The sequence below is a fragment of the Odontomachus brunneus genome, unplaced genomic scaffold, assembly GCF_010583005.1.
Source record: "Odontomachus brunneus isolate Ranch 3 - 2012 unplaced genomic scaffold, Obru_v1 Obru_scaffold_013, whole genome shotgun sequence".
Taxonomy (NCBI): domain Eukaryota; kingdom Metazoa; phylum Arthropoda; class Insecta; order Hymenoptera; family Formicidae; genus Odontomachus; species Odontomachus brunneus.
Genome location: NW_022639463.1, coordinates 1502563 through 1518591, shown reverse-complemented (window position 1 = coordinate 1518591; position 16029 = coordinate 1502563). Strand labels below are relative to the sequence as shown.

Below are 16029 nucleotides of genomic sequence, written 5' to 3'. Positions count from 1 at the left end.
GGGGGGGGGGGGGAAGAGAACGGAAAGGCGGGGTGCATAAACCATACCGCAAGTTAGCGAGAGAAAGCATAACAGATACACGTGTCTTGGCGGCTCCGCTTTGCGACACATGATTCATGGAGGTCTTGATACGTTTTTTACACCTGCGACGGCTTTATTAGAATTTCTAATGGAAGGGTCCACGGTGAAGAGTGACACGAGACATCAAGACAATGCGCTTCGAATCAACTGAAATAGGCTGATCAAAATCTTACTTTTTGCCGTTATCGACCATCAACTGCATTTAATCAAAATGTATTGATGTTTTCATGTAATCAAATATAAATTTTAATATTAGATTAATCTAGACAAAATATATTTATAAAATATTATGTAACTTTTGCATATGTTGCTTCCTTTTGACTTTCTACATATAATTCTGATAATCAAACTTTTTTCTAATCTCTATTATTTTTCTAATCGAAAAAAATGATAAAATAAGTTTATTATAACAAGAATAGATTCTTTTTACTTCTATATAGAAATATATCAATCTAACTTTGCATTTGTAAATAATAGGAGAAAATGACAAATGGCTAAAAATGTATAAAAGGATAAAAAAATAAAACAGAATTGTTGTCATAATTTAAAAAAATGAGGAAATAAACTTATAATAAAGGTTAAAAAAAGGGTATAGAAAATATGTTCTATGTACTAATCCCCCTTTTTTAAACATGAAAAAATATGAAGTGTGTTTACTGATTGCCAACTGACAAAATAATGTTTTGGTTAGCCGTTTGACAGTCTGCGAAGTACATTTTTCTTTAAGTTGTGTGAAAGAAGAATATAAGGTTGCAGATATGATTTGCATAAAATAATTACTCAGATGCACAGATACTCATTAACTATGAGAAATATTGTAAATGTACATACTGTTCGTGAGGAACTGTTTTCAAGGCACAGTTCAGGGACTTCGACTGCAGTAAAGCTGCTCTATAATCCAGATTATTTATTGAGTTCCAGTCACTGCGAAATGGCTCATATCGGTTATTCAAACTGGCGCACACAAGAATTTGCAAATACGTCTGCTCGTCACGGCTCCAGAGGAGAAAAGAACGAGATAATTCGCTAGCGCAGCTTTAACGTGGCGTTACAAAAACTATTAGATGTATGATGTTTACTTTGCCGTGTACATTTTGTATGCTTTAAACACTTTCTATTCGCGGAATCCTACTTCGTTTGTCCTAACGAACAACAATTCGCCAGTTCATAACAAAACCTAGAGTCAACTTAACTTCAACACACACATTTTCTCGCTGATACATATTTTTAATATTGATGTTATGCATATAAGGGTATTAATTATACATTGTAAAAACTGATGTTGAATTTAACACATTTCATGTATCCCAAATCATCCACTCTCATTTATATGTAAATTTAACACGAAACAAATGCGTTAAAAAATAATGCGCATAATATGGAAAAAATTAACACAAGAATTTAACACTTGAATACCGTTAGGAATCACAGATTGTGTTAAATTGACGTATTTAATATGTCAGACATAGATTATGTCAATTTAACATTTTCATTTCATCTCAAAACTGTAGATTAATACTTCTCTCAAATGTTAAAGTAACGTTTTATTTTAATTAATTTAACATATACATTATACATATCAATTTAACACAAACTGTGATTCCTGACAGTATTCAAGTGTTAAATTCTTGTGTTAATTTCTTACATATTATGCGTGTTATTTTTTATCACATTTGTTTTGTGTTAAATTTACACATAAATGACGTGGAACACATGAAATGTTAAATTTAACACATCAGTGTTGTTACAGTGTACGAATAATATAGATATCACAAGTAACATGTACATTACAAATATCCGGGTAATACAGTAGGAGTACCCGCCGGGTACCTGGGTATTAGCCGCGTATTTCGGGTAGTGAGCGAGTATCTAGGTACCCGGGTATCCAGGTATCATTAGCTTTATTAGAATGATGTAGATATAGGACAAACGGCAAACTCTGAAGTGGTGAATGCCGTGAAAATAGTGGGGATACCCGCGGTAGTGTGTACATACACAGATGCAACGACTCAAAGTGGAAGAGATAGCCAGTTTCGTCTGAGCGGTGGGGCTGACGATTAGATGGTGGGGAGGAGAAGAGGAAAGGGTAGGACGGCCGAGGGCGGGCGCGCGCCACAATTCAACGGGAACGGCCGCACTCACCACATCTGGCGAGCAACTGCCACACTATCGGCTCTATTCAAAACGCTTCTACCTTTTCTCAAATTACCAGTACCGCAAATTGAATGTCATGAGAACGATCCGGTCCCGTGAACGAAAAATGTAATAAAAACGAGATGCTCGACGTAGACGTTCAGTGGCGCATGGATAATTAGTAGTTCCGTTGTGCGATCGTGTTGTCAGATAAAAATGTTACATTTGTATGAAAGATTGCGCTTTGTCTGAAGAGTAACGATAATAGCGGTCAATTAGGCGATATTATAATGAGACAATTTGAGAGATTAGAAAGATGGAAAGTAAAAATTCCGCAAAATTAGCTGCGTGTGAGGGAAAAATGTAACGGATACATAGTTAAGGTGCCAAACAAATTTGGCTTAACGTAAGGAAACTCGTTTAAAGTCTTATCTGCGACGAGCAAAGAGAGCTCCGCCTCCTCAGTCGTCCCCTCCGCCGCGTCGCTATCCCGAAGTGCCCCCCGTTTGACCAACTGGCTACTACGTCACACATGCTTCTGCTTGGAGCCGCCAACTCCGAAGCCTCTCCTCTCGGCCGGCTCAGTCGGTTCAGTAAGTTACGAGTTGCGTTCGGGTTCGCCGTACGAGCGATAACGGGGGCGTCAATCAAATCGCGATTGGGAGAGGATTCCACCTCGTGCACACTCTCCTTTCCTCGTCTTTCTCGGCTACAGGCAACAGGTTTGAATTTATGGGACAATAAAGAGTGCGGTGCGTAGTGTGCGTGTCTCTCTCTCTCTCTCTCTCTCTCTCTCTCTCTCTCTGTTTCTCTCTTTTTTCTCTCTTTACGCCTTTCTTTCCTGCTCTAGGCCGCTCTTTCTCTCGTCTAGACATCCTGTCCTTTCGTCGCGAGGAGAGGAACGAACGGCGAAGACTATCAAACTCTCATAAAACTGTCAGCCGCGACCGCCGGGCTGACTTATGTGCGCCCCTTCTTTAGCCGCGACTGGAGAACCACACGTTTGCAGGCTAGACCTGTACTTCTCGCGCGACGATCACGATCCCATTACGAATCTTTTAACGAGAGATCAGACGACACGATCTTCACGGTCTCGGGGGAGAGCCGGTCAGAAGTGAGCACGACGTCGCGCGCTCGTATCTCCGATCCCGCAGTTGCGATATTCCGCGAGCAAAGTAAGTCGCACTCCCAAAACATATCTTTCCTTTACCTTGACGGGTCAAGAAACGGCGCGTAAGCCCGTACTGAGATGAATTCACGACGGGGAAATCGACGGACGATGTTAACGAGCGAGTCGTTTTCAGTCAATCAGTAAAGGAACAATCACGTTTCCTCGTGTGCCGTACCACACCTTTTCTTTTTCATCTGTCTCTCCACCACGAGGCTATACAGTAGGGGGCGCGTGCGCGCGTAGCCCCCCTCGCAAAGCGGACGGAAGACTGCTTCTTGGTGACATCGCGGCTAGAAGGCTGCAGAGGAGAACGAGAGAGCGATCGAGATACTTCTCCCCCTCTCCACCAACGGTCTCAGGGCTCCCGAATATCTCTCCATTAGCCCCCCTGATGGTGCTATCCCCTCTCCTTGACCCCTCTCTCGCCCTCTTTCTCTCTCTTGTGTGCACCCCTCTCATCGGTTCCTGTCACGTCGGGTAGCAGCCAGGCAACACCACCACACGACGGGCGCCAGCGGCAGCGGAGACTCGACGGAGACGCAAGAAACGGGGTTGAAGAATCCTACGCCGGCGGAGAGACCAATCAAGGTTTGACGAACGGCGGGGATTGGTCGAGGCGCTCCTCTGACACGCAGAGAGCGCGGGCACGTGACAAGCTACCGCACACACCGGCCCTCCGTTGGATCGTGGCGAGGCCTTCAGTACGATACCAACCACCCTTCGCGCACGCAACAGGAACGGCGAACCGCGCGCGCGATACTCCTCACCCTCTGTCGCGGTGATACGAGTATGAGCCTCGCTCGTACTCGCCGTGCCTGCTCCGCCGCTGCAGTCGCGATACGAGTCTATTAAGTGCAACACCTGTGACAAACAACAACAATAACAACGACGACGACGACGACGACGACGACGACGACGACGTTGAGGCGCAATTAATCATCGCGTGAATAATTTTAATGCGCTCATAACGTGTTACCATCGCATGTTATGTTTTTTATTGAGGCGAGACTTTATGAGGTCATCTTCAATGGAGCGCCTCGATAAGCCGGTCGTTACGCGCTACTGCACAGTGGGTCCACGCATTCTCTGTAGGTAATCGCGACTCGTGAGGTCGTAAAGAAGCGGAAGACAGTTTTATAGCCCAGGCCCACGTGGCCCTCGTAAACTTGACTCGCAGGTCGGCTCGTACTCAGGCACGACCCGCCTGCCGCCAGCCGTCTGCCTCTCTCTCTATTAGTCCTGGAACCCCTCGTTCATTATCGAATCGTTTAGAGACGTGTTTCATCCGCGTGTAACAGGTCGTGATACTTGTGAAACGTTTGACGGCCAAGGTGAAGCTCAGCCGCGGAAGTGTCGCGCGACTCTCAACATCGCGAGAAGTCACGAAGACACGATGACGCAATTCTATACTTAATGACGGCCCTCGTTGTTCAATTGTCTCGGCAAGTCGAGACCGCAACGCAGTTGGTGTTCTCGTGAATGACAGCACGTAGACGTGTAAAGAGATCGGTACAGTGAGAGATTGACGACGGGTGAGAGGTACGCGAAGAATGAGTTCCTATCAGTTCGTCAACTCGCTCGCATCATGCTATGCGGGTCAACAGCCACAACAACAGCCGAGACCGACTCCGAATTCGCCTGGCGAACCAATGCAGGCAGCATCGCCGGCCGGTGGAGACTACTACAATCCGAATGCGGCGTCCACCAGCTATCCTGCGCCCTGTTACTCACCTCAGCAGCATTATCCGCAGCATCCTTACGCCACTCCAGCCTCCGGCATGCAGCACACGGCACCAACAGGGATGATAGACTATACCCAATTGCAACCGCAACCCCGGCTGAACGCGACAGCGACGTCACAGCAGCACAGTATTCACGCTCAGCAATCGCAGCACCATCAGCAATCGCATCATTCTCAGCAGCAACTTCACGCGGATCCAACGACGCCCCTTCTGCAAGGCGGCTCGGCATCGTCAGCGCCGTCAACGTCCAGCTGCAAGTATGCTGATTCGACGTCGTCCACCAGCGTGGCGTCTCCTCAAGATCTAACCACATCCACCTCGAGAAACAGTCCGACGCCCCTGGTGACACCCGGAACGAGTAAAGCCGGATCAGGATTGACTTCGCCGCCTGGTAGCTCGTCAAGGTCGTCTGTGGCCGCTTCCGCTGCCTCGCCCCCCAGTGGTAGTTCGAGAGGTGTCGGCGAGGGAAATTCGACGTTGACGACAGCGTCTTCCGCTTCGTCGCCCGCTTCCTCCACGTCCAGTACCTCCAGCACGGGTAACAACTCGTCCAACAAGGGAAATCCCTCTGGTAGTAACCCGCCTCAAATATACCCGTGGATGAAGAGAGTTCACATTGGTCAGAGTAAGTCGTCCATCTCTGTTATATATCTTTTAAATCTTATTATTATTAAAAATAGCGAGCTTAATGTCTCTAACAAAATACGTTTTTCATTTCCTCTTTTGACTCATCAAAGATTAAGAAACTCGCATTTAATCGCCAATAGGAGGATACATACGTAGGGCCGCGAAAGTTAACAGAATGCAAATTATTTAGCTGCACAAACTATATATCTAATTATTTCATTATGTATAACTTGATATGTATATAATATTAAATCTTTTATTATTAAAAGGAAAACATCTTTTTAAACTGTACGTTACTTCAAAGCAGACTTGCTGTAAGATTTGTATGTTTGGAAGCGTTAATATATTAATCACATAAAATTACCCTTGAAACATTCAGCATGTCATTCCTACATTCAACGTAGTAAGGATATTCAATCATAGCTGGAATATACGATTCTATATTGCAAATTTAACTAATTTTAATAATGGTAATCTCTCTCTCTTTCTCTCTCTCTTTCTCTCTCTCTCTCTCCTCTCATATATCATATCAAGCGTGTTAACGGTGCATGTATAAATGGGAATTTATAAGTTCTGACGTGCGAAACATGTCATGTCTTTTTCGAAAAGCAAATATTTATTCGTATGTAGATATACATTCTCACAAGATATCACAATTTTAAATGCAGCAACGTTAATCTGCGTCACGCATCTTTGCGTAGTGTAACCTTTACGCAAAAAGCTTAGGAAAAATTAGGAGAGATACATTGGGTTATAAATAAGTTGCGCCGTCGTAGCATGTATACAATGTCTAAAACCAGACATTGTATAAGAGTAGCTGGAAACAATCAATAAACCGTGCTACCTGACGGTGAGAAATAGAAAAGGGAGATAGAGAGGCAGGGGAGGGGGGAGAGGATGCCAAACGCGTAAAACTCGAAATTTTAATACGAATTTACTCGTATCAGTAACTGCGCTGGAAAAAAAACAATTGTTCAACTGCTGATATCGTTGTAATATCAATAAAACAGTGAAACAAAATACAAGTCAGCAAGTGCGCAATATCATCACTCTTCTTTCGCGAAGGAAACGGAACAAAAAACAGAACGAAGAACAAGGAAACAAAGACCGCACGGTTAATAGCACTTCGGCCGAGCAAATAGCGATTGCATAAAAGAGGCGATATCTCGGGTAAACGCTCAATAAGCAAGACCAGCCAGCACAAAGCGTCACGATTCGTGTCGCTATCGGAGATCGGCCGCGTCTACGCGGAAACGAGGGCTCGCGATTCGAGAACCGTCAAAAAGTAGTGTGGGGGTGCGGCCAGAATAGGTAACAGTAATTCAGCGGAGGCCAAGACTTGGATCCACCTGCCCCCGCGGTTCAAAGAAGATAAGACAGCGAGCGCTGGTCATGCTCACATTAGTCGCCCCGTGTGATTTACTGCGCGGCCAGTATGATTCAGTCAGCGGGGAATTTGACGAAGAATTAATGGTATTATGATATCGTGTGTAACTCTATGTATGTGCGCCCGGGCCATAAATCAGGCTGCATTGTAAGGCGCGGGGGGTTGCCCTCTCTTTCGCTCTCCAGTTCTCTCGGCTTAGCTCGAACGAAGGTCTCAGACCGTCCGGCTCGGCCCCCAAACGGGATACGCACAGCTAAAGTCTTTCTTGTACATGTTTCGGCTTCCTCTCTCGATGCCTCGCATCATGCCTGCCTGGCTAATGTAGCATCCTTTCACCTCAGCCTCACATCTTGCGTGCGACTATTTCGCGTACGTTTCGTCTCGCGAGTTGCGAGAAGCGAGGCTGAGCGCCTACGAGTCGTTCGCTAGTAATTATGGTGTGCGAGCTTGCTAAAATAAGCGACACATTCGTTACACATGCACTTCTTACACGCGATAGTTCTCAAAAATCAGCAATGCAGTATCGGTTGTAGTCATAAGCGATAGGACTATATCCTTGGGACTATAAGCGATACCACAAATCAACATTCGCGAGAAATTTTCTCAGCAGCGATGCGAGAATTCGATATCGCTGGTATGTTATAATTAATGCCGTGTAATATAGTGCCGATGATTGAGTAAACCGGCGATTGTTCTTATAAATTCGCACGATTAATGCCGCGGGAATTCCACGAAAATCATTCGGACGAGGCTGCATCGAACTAACAGGTCACACACGTAGAAACGAAAATAGACAAGCCGCGTTCACGTTGAGAGAAAAATAATTGATATACCAAAGATAATGTTCACCAATACGAGAAGTTTCGTTTACCAGCCGACGCTGACGCTTTTGAAATCAGTATTGATGCACAAGTGTTTGAGTATCTGATTTGAGCAAATAAACCGTTTAGTAAGATCTAAAGAAACGAATAAGAGTATTTGTTTTGTGCTCAAAATAATATATTCTCTACTCGGCTTTCTTTGAGGAAAAAGAAAAGTCATTTCAATAAAATATTCAAGTATGCAATTATTATCAACATTCTTATTACATTAAGAATTTACAATTGTTCGTTGGATTCGATGATTGCTCAAAAGATGAATCGTTTCACAGGCACAAAATCAGACAATTACCTGAAAAATGGTAGAAAATGATGGATAATGAACAGATACTTTGAGCTCTCTGTACACTTTCATTATTAATAAAAGAAAAATGGCTAAAATTCCGACGAACTTTCGTACAAGCTCTTGACATTATTCTGCAGTAACACTTTTTCGAATAGAGTCTCTTTGACAAGAAAGTTTAATACATGGTTTTTAGAAATAATAGTGTAATTATTTTGCGAGAAAATTGCTGCTTAACAAGTGGATAATCCGGAAAATAAGGAATTTTTGTTTCAAAAAAAGGCTAGATGATGAATCAGGTGGAAAAGAGTGATTTTATCAATAAAAGATATAATTACTAATTATTCTGTTATAAATACAAATACAATAAAAATTCTCCAAATAAAAAATCGTGTGTTTCCTTTAATTCAATGTCAATAGCAGAAAAAATAGTTTATGGTTGTAATCTCTGATTTCTTGAATTCTTCAATTTTCAAGTATCTATATGAAAAAAAAAGTCTATGTCGCAGCTAATTATAATATGATAATGTATTTGTTGCTGTAACTACAAATTTGCTGCTGTAACAAAAATTTTTACTACTGTTGCTATGTCAGTTTCATAATTAAATATATGCCTACTGGTAGCTATTCTTTTAGACATCCATTTGTTAAGAGAGATTCAGCTATCGCATCCGAATTCTTGCTACTGCAGCTAATTATTTTTTTCCGTATACCAGTAACGTTCTCTTAATCATTTTAGACTACAACGTAAGACTTATTGTTTTCCCTATTCTCCCCTCGCATTTATGCTGTCTTTTTGAACTGTAAGAGTAAACCTTGAAATATGCCCTTGCTGTCGGCAAAATTGTCGGTTTCGTACATATGTGGACTATCCTTGAAATAAGTGCCGAATCCAAGTTCGAGATAAGTAGCAATCGTCCGGTGAGCAGCGAACGCGAATAAACATGCAATTGGTGTGTGAAATGAATAGTTGTGCGATGTTTCATTTCCGTAATATCGACCTACGTGCATGAGAGTGGGCTATAGTCCTCGTTTAGGTAAGCAGAAGGTCGTTTTCGTCATGGAGTCTATAATTAAGCGCCGATTATTCCGCCATAAATAAGGATGTGCAAAGTGCCGCGAGGAAAGGCACATTTCTGTGCCCCGATTAACGATGAGGCTGGCTACCAACATGATTCCCGACATACGAATCCCCTTTCAGAATAGTTCTCGCACACCGAAAGGCCAGTGCGACAGAGTCGAACGAGTGGAACTGGATTTTGCTTAATACCTTTCACGTATCTAATCACATCATAAATATGCAATATGGTTGGCGCCGCTATTCCTGTCAAGAGGCACAAAAGTGATTCGAACAAACTGATATTACGTCAGTATTTGACGCACATTATGTCAAGTTTTGTTTTTTCATCACCATGTATTAACTTATGACAGCTATACGAATATGCAAAACTTTATACAAAGTCTATCAATAGATACAGATTTTACATACAGCTTTTTATATGCACTACAAGTGTTACACATAACGAATTATAATGAAGAAACAAATGTTCCGTTTGTTAAACCCGATACGTTGAATTTTGATTTCATGCAGATAAAACAAGTCTAGCACTTCAGGCAAACAAGTGTGCATATGTATACACATACAATTACAACGGACTAAGAGGAGAAGGAGATACGAGGACGCGCGGCAAAGAACTGGTTTTACTAACCACATAGCATACTGCATTTTTTTACGTCGACTAAAATCTTTTTATTACGGAACGTTTAATCAGTCTACGCCATATGTGCGGCTGTTATAAGGACATTAGGATTAGCGAGATCCAAAATTTTATACCGCCGTCTCAAAACAATTTAACCATTGTATTCTTTATTTTCTTTTTTTAATCCCTCTACTCAACGTATCATTCAGGTTCCGAAATACGTTGATTAGCAAAGTTAGTCGGCTAAGCAATGAAATAAAGGTACAACAAGAAACAACAACAGCGAGTTATTGTGATTGTTTTAGTGAATTTAGTGAATAGTACAGTTTGTTATCGCTAAAATAATGGCAATATAAAATAGCAATAACGTAAAAGATGTCGCTTATATTTTATGATACTAATCGATATATGCAACGATATGTCGATAGATATAATGACAGATACTTCTCGAATTAGCAATAACTCATACTTTTGTTTCTGTCGCTTCAAAACTCACGACTGTTGAGCTTGATCTACAATACGCTCTTTGTAGTTGCCGTTCTGTTTCTTGTCTTCTGTCTTTTTCTGGCTTAAAGCTTAAGGTGTGAGTCAGAAAGAGATAAAGAAACAGAAACAAGAAGCAAATAACACATTGTAGATCAAGCTTTGCCGCGCCTGCGATCGGTAGATGTTCGGCGTGCCGCGCCAAGAGAAAAGGTTACCACCGTGGCGCGCAGTTTGCGTATAACCGCGGGAAAAGTGTGAATCACTTATTAGAACATAAATTCTCATTGCAAGCACCTAGTGCAAACGCGGGATGAGCCGATGGGGTAATGGATGTGTGCTGGGGGCGAAGTGGGCCGCCTGTTGCTGCGTGGCCCAGTCGCCACGGGGATCCTTGATCCTTATGCTTCTGCAGTCGCTCTTTTGGCCGACGAACCCTCCCCGAGGAGGATTGCCTCTTCTGGAAATTTACGAGCCAGCGCTGAATGGTCTAGCTAGCAAGGGCAATGTCGCGAGTACACACATTCCGCGGCTTTGTCACGACACACGAGTCAAAAAAAGAAATGCCCTGCAAAGATAATCGCCAGTATTTTGCTTCCCTTCGTCGTATATCACAAGATTCTTCCGGGAGCCTTCGTCCCGAGAAATCACGCCATCTAACGTTCATTACGTCCACAAAAAAGTTTCAGCTAGAAAAAAGGAAAGGCCTCGAAGGTATCAATATTTAAAAAACTGTTTCGCGAAAGAGCGCAATCTTGCGATTTTGGCCGCAAGAATTTCAATTCAACTAATCCGCGGAGAGCAAAACAATTTTTATAGTTTCTTTCCTAAACATTGGACTGGCAGACTGATATAACTTTGTTTACTACATTAATGTAACCCAACAGAATAACTATGTTTAGCTGCGTTAACACAAATTGTAATCGTATCTCTGCATTTTCTGTTCATTATTAATATATTATGATAATATCGCAACACACTTAAAATTTTTACTGTGATTAATCGTTTATTAATGCACGATTATTAACAATGTTCGTCTCGCAGCAGGCGATTATTGCAGTGCTAATGCAAGAATCGTGAGAGAAGCGTCATCGTCTGTCGCGACAAGTAGATTTAGAAGATGTACAAGTCTTATGCAGCATACCCGGCGTGTAATAGTCGCGCATAGAACTCTCAGCCGTGCCAGTGATAAATAAATCACGCGAGATCAACGGTTCTGTGCACTTACATCATCCTTTTAAAATGTACAGCCTAATGTGCTTTCTGATGTAATCGAACTGCCGACCGTTTTGCTTTAGTCGTCGTGAAACTAACTCTGAAAATATATCGCGTGAATTCTGGGTAGATATTTGTCATTGGTTGCTCTTATAAAATATTTAAACCTTACAAATAATACAACAAATATTGGAGACTTAAATAACGTTTCAGTATAATTATTTATATTTAAATGTTCCCATTAAAAATTTACTCTATATAACGTAATTTTTTGACAATTTTAATACATGATTCGTACATTAAGTTATTCCGTTAAACGTGAATACTTTTAATACTGCTGCTGTTTTTTTCATCGAGTTCTCTTCCAACGCAACAGTCGAAAGTGAAGTTATCGTTGCTCGTTTGGTGGCACCAGTAGTTGTCTTGCGTTTAATATTGTTTATTACTGTTATATTTATGCTAAATTGTCGAACATACAAAAGATTATATATATAATATATTTATAACATATTTGTATATTTTTTATTCAACATGTAAGATAATATAGACTATAAAATTCAAGTTGCAATAATAAGCAATGCAAGAAGGTTACTAACGCCACCTGAGAGACTAGAGTTCCTCAGCAATATAATTGAGCCATGTGTTGTGTATACAAAAAAAATACATCCAGTCTGGGAAAATTAATACAATATATAATCGTAAACCGTGAGTTCTTACAAGAATAATCGATATTTTTTAAGTTTATAGTGTGATTACGAGTTAAAGATATTAGTTAACAAACGAGTGTACGCATTTTATGATCGTGATCCTGATTTCATTAATGAAAATAAGATTATCTTCCTTTTCTGATAAGAAAAATATCATTATATACTGGCTTTTTTATCCTCAACACTTTACTATCTTAAACGTTATGTGTAAATCTTCTAGAGTTTGTTTCTTAAATATGCAAGTGCTCTGCGATATCGAACAATGTACGTTGGACATTCGCAACGACAGAGAGAAGTTTGTAAATTTAACTCGTGACACGCTCTTCGTAATTAACCGCTTGGCAACCGATCGCAGCGCCGTAATTATACAACAGTCACGATGCATAATACGATAGGCATAAATGTACGTATAAGATAAAAGGGCTATAAATATGCAGTGAGAGTAAGCCTGACTTTATTAGAGTTGCTGTGATATTCAACTTCATGATCGTCGGTGCGAATCCGCTGATAATGCAAATGCGCGGTGAAAATACAGGCGAGAGTCCTCCACGCTTCAGTTACGTAATTATTCTGATACTTCAATCTCCACATGAAGATACCAACACGCGTTTTGTTATGGCAAGTGTCCTCCATGAAATCATCGCTCGGCACACAACTTCACTTTTTTTGCTTGTGGAGCAACTATTTCGGTCCGGCTCGTTCAGCTCATTGAAAGCAGTATCACGCGCGGGCAAAAAAGATCTTCCAGAAAAATTCCATAAGAGAATCATATGAACGATGTAATTTGCTGCCGACATTCCCAACTTCGCGCCTTACTTTTAAAGCGAATAATTATTGCTGTGTTATATTCAATTTATAAGATTCAATTTTATAAGACCTTAAATTTGTAGAAATCTTATTTCATTCCCGTGAGTAAATTTTTAATGTTGCTATCAGCGTCTTTGAAAAACATACTATGCTAAAATTTGCTAAAAATATTATGGTGTTATTGCTGATTCATGATATTATTGCTGATGAATGATATCATGATATGACATTATTTATTGCATAGCAATATTGCTTATTGTTTAATGATATTGCTGGTTGCTTAGTGATAAGCGATCAGCTCGAAAAGAGCTCGAAAAGACTATTAAGCTATAAGAAAATCAGGGTTTCAAACGGCAACAGCTTCATTCCCAATGCTTGGGCCGATGCTCAGAGCGAAACGTGTTCGGGTGGCATAGAGAGGCCGTGCTACGTACACCCTAGCGACTTGAGACCATAAATAAATGCTTGCGCGAGGCTTACGTACTAGCACGAGGCGTTCTGAGAGTCTGCGGTACCACCCGTATGGGGTAACCAGGAGGAACGCCATGGACGATCAAAACGGACAGCCTCCTAAGAGGAGCAACCTAACCTGAAACATAGATACTGCATGATTCATAGAGGACGTGGTGTAGAGCCCGGAAAGGGACACGCGCTTCCGATGAGATTTATCCACTCACTACAACCAATGCCACGCGAAATAGAGAACAAATGGCGCTTGTCACAGTTGTCGATGGTCTAGAACGGATTTTAAGGTAGATATCTTTTGTGAATCAGTTATTGTGCCGAGCATAATAATCCACTGTACGTGAACTTTTAGAAGGATAAGGAATTATATGTGCACCGTTTTTTTTATTAATAATGGCCTATTTGTGCTCGCTATTTTCGCACTGATTTGCACACATCTCACAGTACAGAATAATGAGGCCTACCGGAAGGAAGATATCGCTGAAGTCATGAATCTGTCGGGATAATATTGTACATTTGAATCTTATGTAAAAATATTAGGTCTTGCGATAGAAGTAAATGTATTCGCATAAAACAGTAATACGCACGATATTAGTTAACAAAAGAGTGTACACATTTTATGATCGTGATCCTAATTTCATTAATGAAAGTGAGATTGTCTTCTTTTTCTGGTAAGAAAAATGTCATTATACTGGCTTTTTTTACTAGATATGTACACCAGCCGTCACTACCTTAACATTTATTTATTTAGTTACTTACTCATTTATTTACTTATTATTAAAGTATAATTTATTCAGAGAGAGAGAGAGAGAGAGAGAGAGAGAGAGAGAGAGAGAGAGAGAGAGAGAGAGAGAGAGAGAGAGAGAGAGAGAGAGAGAGAGAGAGAGAGAGAGAGAGAGAGAGAGAGAGAGAGAGAGAGAGAGAGAGAGAGAGAGAGAGAGAGAGAGAGAGAGAGAGAGAGAGAGAGAGAGAGAGAGAGAGAGAGAGAGAGAGAGAGAGAGAGAGAGAGAGAGAGAGAGAGAGAGAGAGCTCTGAAACAGATGCCCTCAAGCGGACACCGACCAAGCCACAATCTGTTAAACTTTGTGTATAATGTTACGCGTAATATATGTAAGGCTGGAAATCGTACAAATAATCCCAGTTATAACTCTAGTTATAATGTTACGGCATATATGACGCCCGGTGTACACGCGTCCACGGCTATATGCGCTTGTGTTTCTTTTTTTTCCGACCTTAGGCAGCTCGCATCACCGCGACGCAGTGTACTCAGACACATAGAGAGTCGCAGCTGACTGTATTGTTCCCGCTGAAGGTAAGTCATTAATTTTCCCGCAGCGGGAACGTTCCACGCGAACCAATACTCGCACATCGTATACACACAGCCACGTGTGCCCGTATGCTCATACGAATATTTATGGAACGCCGATGCTGATTTCGCACGGCAATAACGATATGCGCCAGGCGTATGATTATTATCAATTAACGGTTCAAAAGTCCACACACGGCCTAACCATCGTTCAACTGTGCAGTGGGTTATCGATTTTGAGGGGTCGGAACGTCGATTTTAATCTATGTCGACAAGACCGACGTATGCCAATCGTCGTTTTCTTCTCGATTCCCGCTAATTGCCAATACCAATTAGAGTCACGCCTGGATTCGGAGGAATCCGCTCTCAGCGGATACTGATGTGCATCAGCTTATCGTCAATTACTAAGCCGTGGATCAGTATCGCAAAGACGCGGCAGCACTCGAGAGATATTGTCCAGGATTAGACGAAAAATACCATCGTCCGGCCGAATGATATGCGTGTGTATCTCCGAGAGGAAGATAATGCATTCGAAGGTTGTCGGTAGGTTTGAGTCGCGTGTGTCGGCCGCGGTGGTCGGACCGTCGCCTGATGGATGGAGACGCGTAGCTTCTATCCCCATTCTTCCTTCGGAGACCCGGTCCATCGTCCTTCCCCCACGTACACACATATACACGCGCGCCCCGTCTCCTTCCCCGCGATCACGTCTTGCGCGCCTCTCTTTCATTTGTTTGTACAAAAGTAAGTCCCTTCGGGGGACGCGACGACAGTTTCTTGCGCGCATATAAGCTGTACACACACGCGCGGCACGGATTCTTCAATCCACGCGGCCGAGAGAACGGATAATATGTTATTCTCGGTTCTATCAACTCCGCAGATGACCCAGAGTGGAAGAGGGGAATCTAATTTTAGTCGAATGGCGCTTTAACGAGGCGCGCTACGCGCCAGAGATTTATCGAAAAGCGATAAAGATCAACGTCTCTCTCTCTCTCTCTCTCTCTCTCTCTCTCTCTCTCTCTCTCTCTCTCTCTCTCTTTATCTCTC

General features: G+C 42.1%; 1 protein-coding gene and 1 long non-coding RNA gene across 8 annotated transcripts in view; one reads left to right on the top strand and one right to left on the bottom strand.

Annotated features, from left to right (window-relative positions):
* The window catches only part of LOC116840975, a 4360-nt gene extending 2921 nt beyond the window's left edge, over positions 1 to 1439 (bottom strand). For 2 of the 6 annotated variants that reach the window (XR_004377465.1, XR_004377466.1), the window contains exon 1: positions 913 to 1422. This is a non-coding gene — a long non-coding RNA (uncharacterized LOC116840975). Of the gene's footprint in view, positions 1 to 912 lie in introns of all 6 variants that reach the window. The other 4 variants (XR_004377468.1, XR_004377467.1, XR_004377469.1 and 1 more) reach the window with 4 other exon arrangements.
* A 1302-nt stretch (positions 1440 to 2741) lies between these two features.
* LOC116840908 (homeotic protein Sex combs reduced) overlaps positions 2742 to 16029 on the top strand; it is a 25430-nt gene continuing 12142 nt past the window's right edge. Inside the window, exons 1-2 of one of the 2 annotated variants that reach the window (XM_032808244.1) lie at positions 2742 to 2936; positions 3065 to 5752. In XM_032808244.1, coding sequence (XP_032664135.1) covers positions 4936 to 5752 — 817 coding nt within the window. In that variant the 5' untranslated portion in view covers positions 2742 to 2936; positions 3065 to 4935. Of the gene's footprint in view, positions 5753 to 16029 lie in introns of both variants that reach the window. The other variant, XM_032808243.1, reaches the window with a different exon arrangement.